This window comes from Megalops cyprinoides, chromosome 9 (genome assembly GCF_013368585.1).
Source record: "Megalops cyprinoides isolate fMegCyp1 chromosome 9, fMegCyp1.pri, whole genome shotgun sequence".
NCBI classification, from domain to species: domain Eukaryota; kingdom Metazoa; phylum Chordata; class Actinopteri; order Elopiformes; family Megalopidae; genus Megalops; species Megalops cyprinoides.
Genome location: NC_050591.1, coordinates 29,383,301 through 29,404,291, shown reverse-complemented (window position 1 = coordinate 29,404,291; position 20,991 = coordinate 29,383,301). Strand labels below are relative to the sequence as shown.

The window sequence follows — 20,991 nt, the reverse complement described above, 5'->3', positions numbered from 1 at the left end:
GTGTAACTCGACTTTGGCACAGCTGTGTGTATTATTTCATGTTCAGACATCGGCAATGATACCCCTTTCTCATTTGTAGTGACCGGTGGAAGCTCACTTTCACACAATCAACTTTGTAATAAAACAGTTTTTCATGACAGAACTGAAGCGTACACAGAGTTGGTCCCAAAGTTTATTTATTTCTAGCAACGCATTGCTTAGAGGAAATTGTAATGGAATATGTCGTTAAAGAAAAAATATATATAAAAAACACTGCTCCCTGCTGCGCCAGAATTGACACTTAAAATTTGGTGACCGCATCTCCCCTCTGCAGTCTGTGTCGTCTCTGTTGCAACAGTAAGGGTAAGCAATTACGGAAAGGAAGAGAAATGTAGATGCGGGAAAGAACGACTGAGGATCACTACACCGGGCAGGAATTATTCCAATGACCATTCGATGTACGTTTCCTCCTACCAAGCCTGCTTAAATGTTCTCCTTCCTAGACATGGGTTAAAAAAAAGAGAGAAAAGCGAAAAAGAAGAAGTTGATAGTGTTTTGCTTTGCTTTAATTACAATAACCAAGCTATAGAATGTGTTTGACCCATGCAAATGGAATATTTTAATAAACCATGGGAACGAACGACAGGAAAATAAAAGAATCTTAATGAGACTGTCATCTGTTGCACAACAAGAGAGGAAACGCTTCAGGAAAAGAACGGTTAAACGATTATCTAAACCATTTCCCATAATAATGTCCGCGTGGTCTCTGCGATAGAACTCGGGCTCCTTGCGCATTGTGTCCCTAATTTTACTTCGGTTCTTGCAGGAGCTACTTTTTCAGAACCGGAGCTTTCTGTGACGAGATAAATGAGAAATACGTGATTTCATGCATGTGGTTATAGGCAGAAGACTAGAAACCACAGGTAAGTCAATTCCGGAGATACGCGTAACCCATGCAAATATGATATAAATAAATATTAATTCAGTTTCATGCTTGTTTTAATGAAATCATTTGTTTCAAACATTTTTTTCTTGGATTCACGGATCATATGGTCAGTATCACTATTCTGTATTGGCTAACTCTGCTTGTGATAATTGCCGTAATATCGTGTGTAAGGATATTGCATGGAATTGTCATTGTACAGTAACTGCGCACTGGGTTGTCCAAAATGTTCCAAAAGTGTTGAAGCCTTAGACGAGCAGGCGATTCTGCTAGAGGCAAGACAGCCCAGAATTGGATTCCAGTATCTACTGCACCAAGATCTGAAATGGTTTGGTAACCAAGAATGGATCGTATTATCGGTTGTCATACCAGTGACGATTTGTGGATGGCAATATTTTAACCGACAACATGTAATTATATGGGTCAGTATTAGTTAATTTCGGAATTATCTTTTGAGCGACTATAGCGCGAAACCCCACATTCCTAATTCTACGATTATATAATGTCAACCACCAGCCGGACTACTTTATAACTTTAAGAAATGCGAGACATTAACACATTATTTTCTGCAGGATACATGCACATAGATTAAATCCCTGTACCAAACATGCAGAGTAGTAAATACGCAGATACGCGATTTATAAGACAAGGTAAAGATGAAGGTAACTTAGTTCTACCATGATTTATTTATATTTTGGCATTATAAAAGCTTGGATGCGTTTATTGTCATTAATGTTGATGCAGCGGAGGAAATCTTAACAGCGTTTCAGTTCCTAGGAAACTGCTCTCTCAGTATAACGAGCGGTCGCATTTCTATCACTTTCTATCACATTTCTATCAAGTTATTTTTATTCTTGTACAGAGACTTTGGTAGTGTCAACTGCTTGATATTTTATTCAATTCAGTTATTACATGCCGACCTTATTTGGTGCATGGACTGTACTGGCTAACCCAACTCTTCAGAGAAACCTTCTGGATGTTTTGGCACCTAAAAGAGCTCTGGTAGATTTTATTAAATTTGCACACACCAAATAAAACCAGGCAGAAGCCAGGAATTAATCAGATCTCTGTTCATAAGGTAAAGATGATGCGGCCCAAAAAACAGCCTCATCAGTCTTTGTGAATAGCAATCTGGTGCATTGAAGTTAAATTTGCGATGCTGTTATTTGCGCCTACTCCACTGGAACTATGTTTTTCACATTGTACTGTATTATGGTGAATGTGGGCTTGTACAAGACTTCTCAGTCTGTTATTTTAGATCCCTTAAGGTAGCCCGGTTGCTTATTAATTCATATAGTAGAGGGTGTTATGCGCATTGCCACATATTGAGCACAAGTCCCATGGTCGTACTTTAGCTGACCTATACCTGCTTGTTAAAGTCATGGGGGTAACAAATATTTATGTTTTTCTGCAAATTAAACATAGTTTAATGGAGTCTCTGAGTGGTATAGCGTTGTTTACCAGTGTAAGTCATTATCTGGATTATGTGTGTAATGTATGATTGGCATTTAAAGGTTTGTGGTGTTCATCAATGTGGATGGTCATAACATATCATTAGATTCATGTGAAAATGAATTCCCACCCTTAGAGCCCTTCTTTTTTTGCTTTACATTCTAGAATTGTGTACCTCCTGGATGTTGCTGACAAGCGGTTTGGAGTTCTTCGGAAGTGTTGCTCATGCTGTTTCATCCAATTATCTGATCAAACGATAAACACATTTATGAGGCCTAACCCACGGACCTATGAGAACTTGAGTGCCGAACTGGTCCCATTTTGTTTTGTTTTTTTTTTTTCCCAGCGCTACCATCACTACACCACTGCATAACTTGAGGATAAAGTCATCAGAGAGTTAGATTGAAATTCATCATTGCTGTTTACACTGTAGCACACCAGAAGGAACAAGACAGATTGTCCACTTGGCTGGATGTCCTGGGAAGTCCTGCTTTTTTTTCTGATTCATCACGACTTCCCCAAACCACAGTCTTCTTCCCTCTCTGAGCTGTGTGAGATGGCCTAGCAGCGATGTCACAGCTGTACTACCGCAGAACGGACAACTCTTCATACAGGGACCGGATCCCACTGCGTATCGTGCGGGCCGAGTCGGAGCTATCCACCCAGGAGAAGGCCTACCTGAACGCCGTGGAGAAGGGCGACTATGCCAGTGTCAAGCAGGCCCTTGAAGAGGCGGAGATCTACTTCAAGATCAACATCAACTGCATCGACCCCCTGGGGCGCACGGCTTTGCTCATCGCCATCGAGAACGAGAACCTGGAGATCATCGAGCTGCTCCTCACCTTTAATGTGTACGTGGGGGACGCGCTGCTCCATGCCATCCGCAAGGAGGTGGTGGGGGCAGTGGAGCTACTGCTCAATCACAAGAAGCCCAGCGGGGAGAAGCAGGTAGGTCAGCTATCTGAATGAGGCTGCAGTGTAGCATAGTGGTATGGGCCAGGGCTTGTAACCAAAAGGTTGCTGGTTCAATTCCTGTGAGGGAACTGCAGCTGTACCATTGGGCAAGGTACTCAACCCACAATTGCCCCTGTAAATAGCAAGATGTATAAATGGATAACATGTACATATTGTAACCTATGTTAGCCATTCTGGATAAGAACATGTGCTAAATGACAATAATGTATGGTAATGAATGTTTTACCCAGCTGTCTGGCCAATGCTTTCTCTGACTTGACTTCAGAGTGAACGTATGTCAGTGCTTGTCATTTAAAACAGGAGAGGGCAACCCTGTTTGTGAAGTGCAACAGTGCAGAGGGATATTTTAGGTCTTCCTAAACAGTAATATAATTAGTGCTTTGAGTTATGTAATGATCATTATTACTTCAACATAGCAACTGATGAACCTAATTAATATGTAATATAAGTGTTGAGATGGAACAAAAACCAAAAGCATTTCTGGCACTCCAGAATTACTGGACCGAGTACTGAACGAGTTACTCAGTTCTGTCTTCAGCAATGGTTGGTATACTAAAATAACAATGAAACTGAAGCCATTCGTCAAAGCTTTTAATAGCTGAAGATTTTGCTTCAACTCTGAACTCTGAAATTCTCAAGGCTCACTAACATTACCATCTGTAGGTTTCACTGTTATCAAATGGTATATTCTCATATTAAAAAACCAATACAAAAGGAAAATGACTTAGCTAAGCTTTACTATGGATGAAATCATGAGATTATTAACATTATTTTCTTTAGAATTTAAGTAATGTTGCCTGTTTCTGATCTGGCATCTGTTTGATTGAGAGGCAATGTCTCAGGTGTACTGTCAGTTAAATGCATTCTATGACAAGCAAAATCTGAGACAGTAAAATTCCACACATAAGGTAATTCTGCTCTTTTTACTGCATGGCATTATTAATGGTGGGCTTTGTGACAGTTTTAAATTGCAAAACAATGATGTGGAAAATTCTGACACTAAAAAATAGATTTCTCTTCTCTGAGAAATATGGAGCTTGGTGACAGCAGGAGCTTTTCTTAGCCTAGTGGTATGCTTTTGGTTTGCGAGGGAAACCCAGGATTGCTGTTGAGCCGGACATAAAAATGAGCAGGCTGTGTTTTTTTTTTTTTTTGGTCTGAGAATTACAGCTAAACCACCGAGGATACAAATCACAGCAAAGCTGAGGTCTTATCCTTCATCACAGTATATTTTAGCCCTCAGGTGTTTTGGCTATTTATAATCAAACTGAAGCTTGTGTGAAATGCAAATGATCACATTTACATGTCTTTAGTTCACACTTGAACCAGGGAATATGCTTAGAAGCTTGTTTCTAATTGTGAACTATGATTTCTCATGCAGTGGACCACAAATATGAGGTCAAGTGAGTATTTTGTAAGAGATTTGTATCCAAGAGATGTGTAAGAGTTTTTTGCTCCACCCCCATGCATCCCTTCCAAAAAAAAAGAGGGATACAGAATGCATTTCTGATGTTATAAATGAATCCTCTGATGTGCTGTTTCACCCTTACCCTGTTTGCTACTGTGAAATTGTTGTTTGGTTCATCATGTCAAATCCACTCTGTATTGTATTTTGTGTGGGAGAGCACTTTTGTGTCAATTGTCATTTGATGATTTACACTGCTGTTGGTCTCCTTTATACAGACCATTATACAGTCTTTTCAATACAAGGCTAAGATAACAGCACACAAACAGAGGGATGTGCAAGCAAGATGGCCATTTCACCAATTGAACAGACATAATGGATGGTTAATGGTGCTTTTAGGAGTGTCTTCCCCTTTATGCTATAGGGAATGAGTGGCGTTTCATTAGTATTATTGTTCAGATATCCAAGTCATACATGCAAAACCGGTCACGTCACATTCCTAATAACTAATCTCTGGAATCTTCTCTGTCAACATGAATACTCATGAATACAAGTTTGCCGAACAGCTTTACAAGGGAATGACATCTTATGAATATTCTCTCTGCACAACATGGGGCTTGGCCATGCCCCTTTGACAACGCCCCATTATCTCTCCCAAGCCATGGCCTTAGCAAGCAGGGATTCATCAGGGTTTGTCAGCCAGCTTAATCTAGGAAGGTTCCAGATCATCTCTGGAAAAAAAAAGATGAAAGGATGCAGTTAATCACCTTTCTGCTTCCTCCCTGGAACTGAGATGAAGGCGTATCATTAGCTTAAATGGGAATAACTGTACAAGTATTGCTGTATAGTTGGTTCTTTATCTATTATTTTAACAACTATACACTACAAATCAAGCATCCATTTCCATCATCAAGATGGTATCAAAACACTTCAGAGCTACAGCCACTCAGGATTTTCAAAAGTGATGCCATTTTCAATCAACAGTAGACCAGATATTTTTTCAGAATTTTATTTTTTAAAGTCTCTGTCATTTTAGAATGTTGATGTGATTTTTACCATGCAATTGAATAAACGTAGCTTATTTTTTATGCTATGTAGCGCGCATGTTACATTACATGGTTCCTTATGTTTTCATTAGCTTTATTAAGCTATAGTTTTCAGTTAGCATTTGCTATATTTTTTAATGTTAAATCGCTGTTTCATCAAAGCTAAAATTAGCTAGAATTTTTCCACTCTAGTTTTCTAATTGCACCGGTTTTAGCATATGTGCTAAATTGTTAATCACACCGGTGTGACCATATATACAAAAGGGTTAATAAAAACACACTATTGAGGAAAAGCTATTATTAAAAATTCATTACTAATCACTCATCATGACTCTTCCAAAGTACTCTCTGTTGGCTAAATTGATTAATGAATGGGTAACGCTCTGCTATTTATACTCATCTTAATTGATATTTCTGTTTTATTCTAATTGAACTAATTATTTACCAGGCTTGTTCACAACACCATGTAATGTAAAACTTTTTTTTTTTAGCTGTTTAACAATGTAATATAGGGTTACAAGAAATGTTATTGTAGTTTAAAAACAATGACACACAAATATCGTAAATTTTGAACTTTATTTGTATATGTATAATAATGTTAAAAGTAGGTATACCGCCGACTTAAAAGGCAATATGGTGTTTTGCCATGTAGTGGCGCTTGACCTACTACAGGCCTCAGAAGCACGTAGCTGAAAAGCGTGTAAGTCAAGGGCAGAATACGTGTAAATGGTGTTTACATAAGAAATGCCCAGATTTTGGGGCTGCTCCGCCCGAAGCGCGTAACTGCCTTCATGGCGCGCAAAGCTGTGTAGCTGCTCTTTTTTTTTTTTACTTACGTGCCTGGAGAATACGCCCCAGTGTGTCTTCTTTCCACGGCCATGCTATCATGTTAACTTTACCATTCAGTGCAATAGCCGTATAAAACTCAAATACTGTAGCGTGGAGTTTTTCATTTAAGTCATATTAGTCATGCAGGAAATCCATTCACACTATGGATTGTTTTATACTACTGGTTAGCACTCTAGAGTTGACTCACACTTTGACAGGAATTAGCACACTCTGAATAGATTATGGACCCTGTATTGCCCCTAAGATGAGAACAGTAAGTAAGTAATGAACATTGTGCGCGCTTATGTGGTATATGGCGTTCTGTATTGCGGCACTGAAGTACAAAGAGATCCCACAATCAGAGGAATAACATAATGAGGTGGAAAAAAAGGAACAGAAAGTGCTCACAGCAATATGGGAAGCTGATGGCGCTGAATAGAAATTTGGGGTTAAATGCTAGATTGCGTTCCAGTCTACCGGCTAACGTTAGCCTTTTAGGCTAAACAGAGAGCTTTTGGTGTATTGCATTGTTGCAAGAAGGCACAAAATGAACAAAAATGGGGAAAAAAGAAATGGAATTGCTCAAAAAAAGAGATATCCTTAAAAGGCTGATATTAGCTAGGAGACTTGCAGCCACACTAAATGCAATGAAATGGGTGAAAAAAAAAACAGATTACCTAAAAGCAACCTATATCTGGCATTTTGTGATACATACCACCTAGAGCACTCCTGAACACTTTATAAAAACATATATCTTTGAAGTACTAGCAGAAGCACTGTCAGTAGAATAATGTTAAAACCCCCAAGCTTTGCCCTTTTTGTGGGATTTCTCTATTTGCCCTCTTTGTCTCTTGATCTGTCCAGAATTCCCACAGGTCTGTCAAAAGGGAACATTCTTGTATACTGTATGGATTGAGATCCAAAGAGATATAGCTGGCATGACACCTGATGCCAGATAAAGGGGCTTTTGAACTTGATTTTGGACTGATTTTGGACTCCAATGGCTATTGGTTTCAAAAATGGATTTATTGGGAAATTATTGGGGCTGCTGGTGAAAGGGGAAAGACAGGGTAATTTCAAAGGAAGGGACATGGGATCCACTGTACGTGTATCATTTCTTATATTTCCATTCTTACCACTTCGACAATTGTATTCTCCCACCTCTGTTAACAGGTGCCACCGATTCTGTTGGACAAGCAGTTCTCTGACTTCACTCCGGACATAACGCCCATCATTCTGGCCGCCCACACCAACAACTATGAGATCATCAAGCTGCTGGTGCAGAAGGGCGTGTCCATGCCTCAGCCGCACGAGGTGCGCTGCAACTGCATGGAGTGCGTGTCCAGCTCGGACGTGGACAGCCTGCGCCACTCCCGCTCGCGCCTCAACATCTACAGGGCGCTGGCCAGCCCCTCCCTCATCGCCCTGTCCAGTGAGGACCCCTTTCTCACCGCCTTCCAGCTCAGCTGGGAGCTGCAGGAGCTCAGCAAGGTGGAGAACGAGTTCAAGTCGGAGTATGAGGAGCTCTCGCACCAGTGCAAGAAGTTCGCCAAGGACCTGCTGGACCAGACGCGCAGCTCGCGGGAGCTCGAGATGATCCTCAACTTCCGGGACAATATCAATCTCCTGGAAGATGAAAGCAACAACGACCTAGCTAGACTAAAGCTGGCCATTAAGTACCGCCAAAAGGAGGTGAGTTCCTCTCCTACAAATAACTCCCAGGTGCGGTGACTCATGAACAATGGTGATGAATTGTGCTGTTCCGGAAATAGAATTAGTCTGCTCTGAGGGCCTCCTCTTGATTAGTGCTCATTTATTGTCACAGAAAATGCCTGTGATTTCCGTGCAATTGATGTTACAATATTGCATTCCACTAACTGTTAGTTAGTTCCCTGACACCAAACGGATGTTTGGTGCTGTGATGCTATGCCACATCTGTGTGACAACATCTGAACAGTACGCACTCACTACTACTATTAATGGAACCACATCAGCTTCCTGTATGGAATGTAAATGACATGGTTTCATTTTCCTAGAAACATATTTGCTGAAAAAAAAAAAACACACACACACACACACACACATTGTTGTAGTATCTCAGCCATGGAAAAAGTCTACACTGGCGGTAAGCAACATTAGTTTTATGTGGTATAAGACAAGTGATGTGGCCTCCTGTGGAGATGTGACACCCTCTTTATTGCCGGGTGCACAGATTCGCATTACTTCTGCTTTCTGGGCTGACAGTGTTTCAATGCAAGACTTAATGACCCCCATCACTGACAGTGCGCATGCCTTGGCCATGTTTCAGAGAAATCACTTAAAGAAAACCCTTGGCATTTTTGAAAGTGCTATATTGCTAGGTGTCATGAATATGCTGGAATTGCATGGGAACCTGACGTGACACAGATGACTCAGGTAACCAAACAGCGGGTGGATGTATTGGAGTGAGGATTCGCAGGTGCTTTGGGTGGTAGATTACACCGAATGCATACTTCTCTGCTGGCAATGCTTTATTAACCCATGATGGCAAGAGAGGATAATGATGAACTCACTCTGACTTTATTCTGGGAGGAATAAATTCAAATCACTCATAACTGTTAATTCCAAGTGTAACGTGAGTGTTCTTTACTTGTTGAACATGGGGTTTAACCCTTGAGGGTGCAATTTGTGAACAATGAAGCAATTGATTTTCTATTAGTGGGTGGATCAAAAACTGTGATTCACTGATCTCCTTCGTTCATGCAGTTTAGCTGCGTTTTTGATCTGCGTTCCACTGCTGCTGAAAAACATCAAAGATTTGCCTCCTACTTATGTAACAAACAAGTGGTTTTTATGCTGCGTGTCAGAAGTGTGAGTGTTTGATGGCAGCTTGGTTCAACACCATCCTGCCATCAATGTGCCAGTGCATGATTTGGCAGATCTAAATACGGACCCCAAGGGACCCTAGAGAGACAGTGTCAGCTACTGTCTCAGATAAAAGATTTTTTTAGTTTAGTGACTAAAGTGCATATGGGAGTTGCAGTGCGTGAATGATGCCCCATTCTTAACAAGCTGTAATTGCTTCATGACAAACTGCAAGACCTTTCACAGCTCTCTACATTCACATACTGTTAATGTGTTACCATCCCCATGCAGAGAACCTTTTTTATTTTTAGGCATCCAATTTTGTTGGGAGTAGCAAAATACTTGTTTTTTTTCCCCACTCGGCCTGCTGCATTCGCCTGACTGAAAAGAGCATCAATATTGCAGCTCTGTTTTGTTTTTTTTATGTGTCATGCTAGTAATATGCTATATTGCACATTTTATTATTATATAAGGATTATAAACACACAAATACAGCATTCAAATATATATCTCTAGGGTATGTTTTCTTTAAACAATTATCTCCTATTATCTCCTATCTTTGGCTCTGAGTTACATCTGCCTTAAACCTTTCCAAGACACACTGAAACTGTTCATTGTTACAGTTAAGATGTTGCCATTATCACCAGAGAGAGGATAAGTGTCTGTTTTGGACATGTCACTCTCCCACCACTGTACGACTTAGTGTGTTACCACTTTAAATGTGGGAAAATCACACCCTTGGGCATCTCATTTTTCCATAAAAGGTCAGAAACCCAGGCCTTATCTGAAGCAGCCAAAGTTCAGGGAAAAATCTCACTTGCCAATGCTTTTGTTTTTGTTAAGAAATACATGTGGAGTAGTCTGAGACTATTAAGCACTTCCTTTGGATTTTATCTTTGTTGATCTTGACCTCTGTGGTCTGGTTAAGGGAAATGCAGTCTAAAGTGATGCTAGTACAAATCTAGTATTCTGAAGCCCTCACCTCTCTTCATGCTGGCTTTTATCTCAATGATAGCCTGATATATATATATATATATATATATATAGTTCTCATTAAACTGATTTATCCTTTTATGATATTTGAACTATGGCCAACCTTTGTCTCGCTTTCTCCTCTCTCTCTTTCACTGTCACTTGATAATATTGCGGTATCATGACAAGTATGCTGTTGCTGCTAATTATGATGGTGAGGATGATGATGATGATGAGGAAGAGCATATGATGATGAAAACAATAATAAATGTGTAGGGGAGGAAGATCATATAACTGTAAAATTCCTCTGTCAGACATCTTAAGAAAGAGCAATGAGTTGTTACAAAAGTAAAAAGGACAGTAATTGATTGTTGAGCTTCTGGTTAGAATTGTGAGTTGCTCTCCTAAACTTACAGTCTGCAATTTTCAGACAGAACGTACTATTGACACTGCCATTAAGAATCTAAAATTTGGTTGACTACTAAAAGAATAATGGACATTAATTACTGACATTCACAAGAGAGGGAGGAGTAATTGCAAAGCACTTTATTGCCTCATTTGTAAGCTCCATAAAAGTCAGGACCAACTACAGTTTAAACACGCTTTGCTTTTTTGGCAGTAAGTGAAAGTACAATTCTGGGAATTCAGAATTGCATGCATTTTTTGCACATTCTCATTAGTATCAAATGTAAGCAGGTTGATGCATGTAGTTAAGCTATATCATATTTAGCCAAGGTTATTTTTTAAATCAGTTCCTGTAAAAAAATATGACACGGCACAATAGCATCCTCAAAAAGTCCAAGTCTTCCTGTTGTTATACACACCCTTTTCTGTGGGCAAAACATGCAGTACTTCTGCATATGGGACTAATGAGATGCACTTAAATCGCCATTGTTTCCTTTTGAACCGGTTAATGATCTAATTTCTCCTGAAAACCATCTCAAGGGTAATGAGGATGCATTAGTTTATAATTTGGTTATGTTGAGATTGCTTTCTTCTACAGATTGCGTATGCCCCATATATGGTCACAAAGTGTATGTCCCTTTGCTAGAATCATTGGATAATGAGGAAGAATGAGTCATTGAGAGTACACAGTCTTCACTAAGAAGAGCGCTGGGATAATGTTACACTTTTTCCTTGTTATTTTCCATTGTTATTGTTGGACTTCATCACTTTTTAATCATATAATTGTGAAAAAAAGCCTCCCTCGTGGATGAGGTATCAGTCACATGGGTTTCCCTGGATAGACAGAAATGTACATATTTGACACTAATTTTTTCACACTACTTCTACAACCATATTTGCACACTCTAAAACATACATTTATTAGACTCATATGCTGTACTTCTGCTATTGGTGTTCGTAAATGTGGACTGCTTATTAGAAAGATCTGATTGGTTTTTCGTCCAAGCAGTTTTACTTGTTGACTGGCTTTCTGGGAATGTGCTGTAGGAGAAACATTCCTCTTTCCCTCCCGCTCTGTCTGTCTGTCTCTCTCTCTCTCTCGCTCATTGCTCAGTTCGTGGCTCAGCCCAACTGTCAGCAGCTGTTGGCATCCCGCTGGTACGATGAGTTCCCTGGCTGGAGGAGGCGCCACTGGGCGGGGAAGTTCATCACCTGCGTCTTCATCGGGCTCCTCTTCCCGCTCTTCTCCCTCTGCTACCTGATCGCCCCCAAGAGCCGCTACGGCCTCTTCATCCGCAAGCCCTTCATCAAGTTCATCTGCCACACAGCGTCCTACCTGACCTTCCTCTTCCTCCTCCTCCTCGCCTCCCAGCACATTGTGTCCACTGACCCCACCCGTCAGGGCCCGGTGCCCACCACAGTGGAGTGGATGATCCTGCCCTGGGTCCTAGGTAACATGAGGCTCTTGAGCTGAGCTGCCAGTGCATCGTTTAAAGATATGAGGTTTGGCACCACATAAATTCATCCCCTCCTGGTTTGGATTAGTGATAAGCAAACAAAGCAAAATCAGCTTAAAACAGAACGGAGGCACATGTTGCAATGATAACAATTCAGTGTTGCGTGAGCTTGGGTTGAAGTGTGAGATCCAAGCCAGTGATTCTGATAGAAACCATATCTACTGCTGTGTACCCCTTTGCCACTTGCAGCTGTCAGCTGTATGTCTTGTATTGTGCATCTGAAGCAGATCCACAATATTGTAGAAAAAGCTCTTTTTTCGTGACCCATACATACCTTATCTGAACATGGTGACCATGTGTCTGAAGGTGAGTGTAATGTGTGCTTTTGGTTCTCTGATCAAAGGCGGCTTGGCTGTCAGATCCTAAAAGCATGTTACAAACCCTGCCTGTGTTCTCCACCCACAGGTTTCATATGGACCGAGATCAAACAGATGTGGGATGGAGGATTTCAGGACTACATCCACGACTGGTGGAACCTCATGGATTTTGTCATGAACTCACTGTACCTGGCAACCATTTCTCTAAAGATTGTTGCATATGTAAAGGTAACAATGATAATTTTCATATCACATTTCGTATCCCCCCATTCTGAGAAGATAACATGAAGGAATGCTAAACACCACTGGTGAAGGTGTCTTGAGAAGCACCTTTTCTTGTGTTCAGTTTCAATTACCTTTTGTTTTTTTTGTTTTTTTTTGGGGGGGGGGGGGGGGGGGGGGTGGTCAGAATTAAAACTAGAATTACAATCTAATTCTCATTTACTTATGGCAAAGTGCTGATCATTCAGAGTGCAGACCTTGTCCTGTTAGTGGGCTGTCATACTTTCAGTATTCATTCAATCAAGTTTTCAAAGCTGATATGGAGAATTAACTCACAAAACCTGTGTGCAGCATACTGTGTATTCAGTGATTAGTAATATTTGCATTCATTGCTAGTGTTCTTCACTATGGCAGAAACTGGAATAACTATTTATGTTGTTTTTGTAAAGTAGTGTCGTGAGTCTTTGGGAGGAATCCAGCATTACTAAAACATGTTGTTTCTGTTGATAATGACACCTCAGATTTGCTGCAAGTTTGTCTGATTAAAAGCATTGTTGCCTAGCAGTGGAGAGCCAGAAGTCAGAAACTACAGTTCAAGCTGTACAGACTGTTTCAAAAGAGTTATGAAAAAGAGATTTGATAAATGTATAGGCCAGAGAAATGGCTCCAGATAAAAGTATGAGTACAAAGGGATTGCTACATTCCATTTCATTTTAATGATGAGAGTAAGAGGTTGAGAAAGTAGAGCACATTTTCCAGAGACAGTGTGTTTTTTTTTTTTTTTTGCATTTCATGACATATGATACATGATTAATAAATTACATCTTTGGATAGGTTTTTTATGATGCTTTGCTTTAAAGAACTTTTAAGGTTTGGAAATGTCATCTATACTTCTGGAAAAGGGTCTGCTGTTATGATTCAGATGTGGTATAATACTTGGTATGGTTTAAAGTTACAGGGAACAATCTGTTAAGTTAAAATAATGGGAAAAGACAGTTAGTAAGCATATGGGATAAAGGCTCATCTTTGCCTGTATCCAAAGAAGGGTACTTTGAATGGTCCACGTTATCTGCTGTGTGTAAAGGTGTATGGCTGTGTCATTGTTTGTGAAAACGTTGCATTTTCTTTATGAAGACAGTCAAGTGTATACAGAAGAGAGTAACTTTTTCAGTTTCACAAACGTCAGCTTGGCAGCCACAAAAATTAGTCAAAAATGTGCTGGAAGCAGCAGAAAAAAAACACTAAGCCATCGCTTAAATGTATTGCTCTCAGGACAAAAGGCAGGCACTCTCTCCTGTCCTTCCCCTGCAGTTCAGTGGCTGTAAACCCAGGGAGAACTGGGAGATGTGGCACCCGACCCTGGTTGCGGAGGCCGTGTTTGCCATCGCCAACATCTTCAGCTCCCTGCGGCTCATCTCCCTGTTCACGGCCAACTCACACCTGGGGCCGCTGCAGATCTCTCTGGGGCGCATGCTGCTGGACATCCTTAAGTTCCTCTTCATCTACTGCCTGGTGCTGCTGGCCTTCGCCAATGGCCTCAACCAGCTCTACTTCTACTACGACACAAATGAGGACAAAGAGTATGCCTGCAAGGGCATACGCTGTGAGCGGCAGAACAATGCCTTCTCAACGTGAGTCCAAAAACCCCTCCTGATGTCCCCTCTCACCCCTCACAAGACATCCTATAGCAGCAGTTGCGTACTAGCAGGCTTGAGAATCCATTTTCATGACATTCTCTTCTTTAAGCTATTGCCAGGATGTTTTTTTACAATCAGAAAATGAACATAATATTGAGTGCATATTGTAGTGGTGTATCCTAGTTGATTTGCTTGTGTCTGACTGTCCTCAGGTTGTTCGAGACCCTGCAGTCTTTATTCTGGTCCATATTTGGACTGATCAGCCTTTATGTGACCAATGTCAAACCTGACCACAAGTTCACAGAGTTTGTGGGTGCCACTATGTTCGGGACCTACAACGTCATCTCCCTGGTGGTCCTTCTGAACATGCTCATAGCCATGATGAACAACTCTTATCAGCACATCGCTGTGAGTCACTGCTTACCAGATCTCTTCAACCCAAGTCTCTATATGTTCTCATGTGTCTATAGGATACAGCTAATGAAAAAATCTTGCTCATTAAGAACTTTCAGAATTCACAGATAGATTACGTACTTTTGTTACACAATGCTCTGTTGTTGTTTTTACTTGCCAGGATCACGCGGACATTGAATGGAAATTTGCAAGAACAAAATTGTGGATGAGCTATTTTGAGGAAGGAGGCACATTGCCCTCTCCTTTTAATATAATTCCAAGCCCCAAATCTGTATGGTACCTCATCAAGTGGATAAAGCGACAATTCTGCAAGCAAGCAAAATCAACGAGACCAGGAACTTTTGGAACCATAGGGGTGAGATTCTAAGTAGGACAAATGTCTGCACTGTTATTACTAAACATGTTATAGCTTTAAAAATAGTATTGCATTATGATTTGATAGTTTCAGGGAGGCTGTTTGGCTGCCTTTCCTATTGATTAATAAAATAGCATGCCATGGCCTGAATAATACAGGCATTTAAAAAATGTGTTTCATTTTCCAAAATAACAATAATCCACAGCCACATGCAAAGTCATACATAATGGAGAGAGAGCTGGAAAACTTTCATAATCAATTTGTGTAGTTCACTGCCAGTTTAAGGAAAGATGTGAGTTATCATTTTTCTTGTAGAGACGGGCAGCAGAAAATGTGAGACTAAACCACCAGTATCAGGTAATATTATATCTCTCTATTATATTAAATATTCACTCAAAACTAAATTAAAAGTTTACTCTTGTCTTAAACACCTCTGCTTCAAAAGGCTTACGTGTGAGTGTTTGTAATGTGCAGTGTTTTTTATCCACATTTACAGGAGGCGCTGAGAAATTTGGTCAAAAGGTATGTGGCTGCAATGATCCGAGATGCCAAAACAGAGGAGGGGCTCACCGAGGAGAATTTCAAGGTACTTCCCCCTTATTTTACCTCACACCTGCATTCAGTATGTAAACCTAAGGCAATCCTCTCTCTGTACTAACTACCATATTATTCCATTCTAATGACACTTGTAGTCTGTTATGTAAGGTTCTCATGGGGTTTCAATTTCTTCTCTGAAGCCTGCCTAGCAGATATATAAAGAATAGTTGTACTTTATTTGGGATACCATGTTGCAAAGGCTTAGCTTCTGGGGTTTTTTTTACATAGATGGCTGACCTGAGTGTCCTCTCCTAGCCACAGCCCAATCAAAACAGCTGCATTTACTTTGCATTTACTGTGTTTTTGCCTTTCCCTGCCCTTGCCCAAAGGCATGTGTGACCGACAGCACAATACCTAATCGGACATCACACGCTGAAAGAAGCATAGAGTTCAGAAAACAAAATGAATCACCAAATCTCTTAGTGATCCAGACTGAGGTGTCTTGACACATGACATCTGTGTGGAGAGCTACCTCAGCTCTGTCTCGCTGGACCACCAAAAGTAATTTAAGCCGGCTGATAGGCATCAGTGTTAATGATTTAAGTCACAGCACTATTGCAGCCAGTGTTATAAACATCACTCATTCACTGCTCTTTTTAACCACATTGTGTACAGCTTCTGCTTATGGAGGGTTATCTTGCTTCAGTCATTCTCTTATCACAGACTCCAGAAGGTGATGTCACATTCCACCATGGCATATGGACACAGCTAAATGTCAGGAAGGGGTCTTGTGACATCTAACAAAGCTAAAGAGAGCATATCTCTCGGATTAAATAGCTTCCTAAACCCCTTTCAGTGTTAAATGAGGTTCATGAAACTGCATTGTTTGTGAAGCCTATTGACAGTGCCCCTGTTTTGTTTTTTTTTTTTAAATTTAAAATGCCATCTGGTGGTGTGAAATGAGATTTCCCAGCATGAAACAATGTAATGACTCTGAAGATTTTCCTTGTCCTTTCCATTGTTTAGTGAACTTGTTTGGCAAAGTTTTGTCTCTTTATGCACACCTCTCTCTCTCTTTCCTGTCCTCAAATTCTTTCAAATTATGTGTAAAGAATGACAGTTTATGTGAGTTTCGCTTAACATGGACTAAATTAAGATTAAGATTAAATTAAACAAAAAACTCATTGACCCTAAAACAGCACTGATTATCAACAGCACTTTTAAAACTGATCTCTCCCTAAATTAGTGCTATTAAATTCTTTCAAGGAGCTGAAGCAAGACATCTCGAGTTTCCGGTACGAAGTTCTCGGGATGATGAAGCACAACAGGCCTTCTCTGTCGGGGTGTAAACTTAGCGCCGGCTCCTCCAGCCTCGTCTACCCAGACCACCCCTTCAAATATTCCCCAGAATGCACTCCTGGTCAGCAGAAGCAGAATCTGCACAGTGTCACCGCCGCAATTCAGCCGGGCTGCGCCGCAGGCACCTCCGAAGCTTACAACGGGCTGGCAAACGGCTACGTGGGCTCCATCTCAGACGCCTCTTCAAAGGAAAAGCTGCAAAGGAGGGAGTTCCCCAAGGACATCTCCAACTTTGGGCTGTTCCAGAGACGCAAGGGTAAAAAGCCTGGGCCCAACCCCAACACGATCTACTCCCTGTCAGAGGAGGCAGGTGAGCCAGACCCGGAGGATCAGACGTGTGCCGAGACGGAGAAGGAGGAACTTGTGGGACTGTCGTCGAAGGAGGACGGGGAAGCCACGGATGCCTTGGTGTCTCAGGTAGAAGAGGAGGTGGGAGAGGAGGCGGTGGAGGAGATGGAGAAATCTCCACTTAAACAGACTGCTGAGGGGGATGTTTATGCGTCCTCCAAAGAGGACACAAAGTTCACCTGATTCAGCAAATAAAATTGCTGGACTGCGAGAGTGACAATCGGATTTGTGAGCCACGGAGTTATATTTTGTTTGCAGTGCATCATGGGATACAAGACTCGTTCAACTGCTGTCATTGCTTTTAAAAAATGTTAGAGTGAAGATGAGAGATGAATGTCAGCACAGGAGGTTGAGAAAGGTTTTTATTTTCAATTTGGAGTGTCTTAAAAGGTGTGTACCTCTTGAGGTGCGACATTTTTGAGGGTATTTATAGACTCAGGGAAAGGCATGATACATAATATTGAAACTCTGCTAAGTTCCTGTTAATGCTCCACTGCATGGGCCTTGTCTGTCCTGGGCTAATTGAGAATGAACCAGTGGTCTGCTGCCGTGACTACCTGGTTTCTACCCCATTTGCAGGTTTTACTGAAGAAGACACAGGGGCATGTCCAGATTTAAACTATATATTTTAGAGAGACATTTGAATTCTGTGAAAGTATTTATTTATCTTACCATTACTACTTCTCTCAGCTTACAAAGCAAAGTAGGGGCAATGGCAGTTGTCAGACCCTGTACTCTGTACTCTGCAGCCTGCCTTAGCATATACAGCACTCCCTGGTTACAACAGGACTATCAAAATACATTAAACAGCCGCAATAAGCTGGAGACATGTGGGAAGTGGTGAAATGTAGCACTCCAGGAATAAGCGGGTTTTCAGAAATACCCCCCATAGCGACACACACATTCAGCGTTTGCACACGTGGTCACATGGCTGCCAGGAAAATAACATCACAGATGACAGAAAACTGCACTCAGTATTCAGATATCTAATGTTCAAATTGAAAAGAAGAATGGTGTGTGCAATTTCGTCAAATTCTCAACAGCACTGAAATCCATTCATTCTTATGTTTGACTGATACGTTTTATATTCTTCATTCTGAAATGACACCCCACAAGACTGTAAAGTCTACGCTGGTCTCTATAATGGAGACTCGTAGTGACAGAACCCACCATGTTAGCTGTGCTTTAACAAGGGAGCACTACACACTTCACTCTTGCACTTTGCACAAAATACTGTTGAGAGTGTTTAACAGGGGGTGGGCGTTGGATGTTTTTTTTTAATGCAACACTGTATCTTTAATAATTTTCTATGCAAAACTTGAATTCATTGATTCTTTGCATTTTAACCTCCAGGATTAAAACGATCATGGACTATAATCTAGCTTTGCATTTGTTACATTGCATTATCCTGCTGAAACCTTTAATCATGTATTTGTTCATCTTGAGTGTGTCTACTTGCAATAATAAACCATGATATGATAATCAATGTTAAAGTTGTATATCAGAACAGTTACTTTGCAGCAAATGAATAGCATCTTTTTGTAACATACTAGACTTGTGTACTATACGAGGTGTATGTATTTTATGATGCAAAATAAATAAACATACATTTGACATTTTTCATGTAGCACCGATAAGTTTGCCTGAAGCATAGTGAGTGTGAATAAACTTGGAATTGGAATGGTCAGAATCATTTCTGAGCATGGGGATCAAAATGAGAAAACATTGCAGAATAAATAAAACAATACAATAACCAACTGTACAATATCTAATTTTATTCAGATTCTCATTTAATATTTAATTTCAATCACTGCCTTTTTCTGTAGTTTCTCTCTGTCATATTTTCTGTTGTCGATAATATTTGGTGAAAAGACAATACAGTATCTTAAAGATTTGCAGTCACATTCTGTGCAGATCACCCAGATTGCACACAGACAGACAGACAGACAGACAGACACACACACACACACACACACGCACCTATTGTGCTACCCACTCAGCTTCACACCCCCTCACACGCCTCCGCACTTGTAGCACCCAAGGACAAAATTAGCCACTAGGTGTGCTGCAACAACAGTCTTGCTGTTACCATGGTAATTTAAAATGGAATGCACTTTCACATTAATTACCTGATATCAGCTTACATGGATAACTACATGGATAAGATTTTCCCTGCAAATGAACTGTAGACAAGCTGTAACTTTTTCAAGTTTCAAAACAGATATTTAGTGCAGCTGTATATGTATGTGAAGTACTATAGAATGTGGATTAACAAGGACTCCTAATAGCATGAAAACATCAAAGATTAATACTTGATGAAATATTACTTTATCCCTTAGTGAACAATGATAAAATTTGCTATGCAAAAACATGGTGATATGTGGAGATAAGTGCACTGCATATGCATTGCTCTTGTTAATGGCTCAATGGACATTTTTTTACAGAGAGAATGTTAAAAGTTTTCTTTTTAAGACACATTCAGGTGAATATTTAGACACGTTATGCATCCATCTCCATAAAAGCATCCACTCATGGATGCGAGGTTAGATAGTACCACTTAGAGGACTGCAAGACCACATCAAGACAGATAATGTATTTATACATTCATGCACTTAAACTTTTCCCAACTGTGTTTTCAGGTGCATTTAACTAGTGGAGAAATGCCATTTAAGCAGCTGGAATTCAAACTCATAGGCACTCAGGATTCAGATTCACAAACTCAATTGTCAGGAGTCAAAGGTCCAAACATAATGGAGAAAATTGTCAGTAGAAAATGTCTTCTGTAAAATAGCCTGTACCAAAGCTGTTTCAATCTCCCGCTCACATAAATTGATGAGGTGGATAACACTGTTCATTGCAGGCTGTGCCTTGATTGCTACACGTATGGGTAAGTCTATTTTGCCTGCTCAGAGTGTCATTAGTGCTTTATTAATTTATGTAGTGAAATTACTAGTGCATTAGTGTTTTAATGTGTCTGTTAGTGCTATCACTCAAATTGTTTCAAATGACACGTCATGCTCTTGAGGTGGACAGGAAAATGTGATGAAGTCTGAATACAATAAGCCTATGCGCCGCTTGAGTCATTAGGGCTGGACCATATTACATGTGTGTTTATAGATTATAGTATATTATATATATATATATATAGTAAGTGGAATAAATCTGGACTGTGTTGTAAAGGGAGGAACAGTTCATATGTGAAATCCTGGGATTGTTTCAATCAAATCATTTTGAATGCACCATGCCACCAAATTCCTGTTTCATACCATATCAATTTGTGTTTATGTTCAGCAGAAAAATATTCTGCAGACAGATAATATGGTATACCACAACATGATATTCAAAAGTGACACGTTGTGTATTCATCATTTGGATATAATCTGTCACAATGCATAAACCTAATTATTTGTGAGGCTTTTGCATTGTGTGATATTCC

At 40.4% G+C, this 20,991-nt stretch overlaps 1 protein-coding gene across 3 annotated transcripts; it reads left to right on the top strand.

The window, feature by feature from the left end:
- The first annotated feature begins 376 nt into the window (after positions 1–376).
- Positions 377–18,659, top strand: LOC118783196 (short transient receptor potential channel 4-like). 3 transcript variants are annotated; one of them, XM_036536941.1, is made up of 11 exons: positions 377–437; positions 2,540–3,322; positions 7,802–8,320; positions 11,964–12,300; positions 12,772–12,911; positions 14,178–14,536; positions 14,755–14,950; positions 15,117–15,311; positions 15,627–15,668; positions 15,808–15,897; positions 17,115–18,659. In XM_036536941.1, the coding sequence occupies exons 2-11, from the start codon at positions 2,945–2,947 to the stop codon at positions 17,736–17,738; spliced, it is 2,880 nt and encodes a 959-aa protein (XP_036392834.1). In that variant the 5' UTR covers positions 377–437; positions 2,540–2,944; the 3' UTR covers positions 17,739–18,659. The 3 variants fall into 3 exon arrangements, with proteins under 3 accessions (XP_036392834.1, XP_036392835.1, XP_036392833.1); XM_036536942.1 differs by lacking the exon at positions 377–437 and adding an exon at positions 772–902 and having other exon boundaries at positions 14,217–14,536; XM_036536940.1 differs by lacking the exon at positions 377–437 and adding an exon at positions 772–902.
- Positions 18,660–20,991: the final 2,332 nt, after the last annotated feature.

Excerpts from the sequence above, each read along its gene's own strand:
- LOC118783196 (XM_036536941.1), top strand. The coding sequence starts at position 2,945 with ATGTCACAGCTGTACTACCGCAGAACGGACAACTCTTCATACAGGGAC. Across the intron at positions 14,537-14,754 it reads CAGAACAATGCCTTCTCAAC|GTTGTTCGAGACCCTGCAGT; the intron begins GTGAGTCCAAAA and ends GACTGTCCTCAG. Across the intron at positions 15,898-17,114 it reads TCACCGAGGAGAATTTCAAG|GAGCTGAAGCAAGACATCTC; the intron begins GTACTTCCCCCT and ends AATTCTTTCAAG.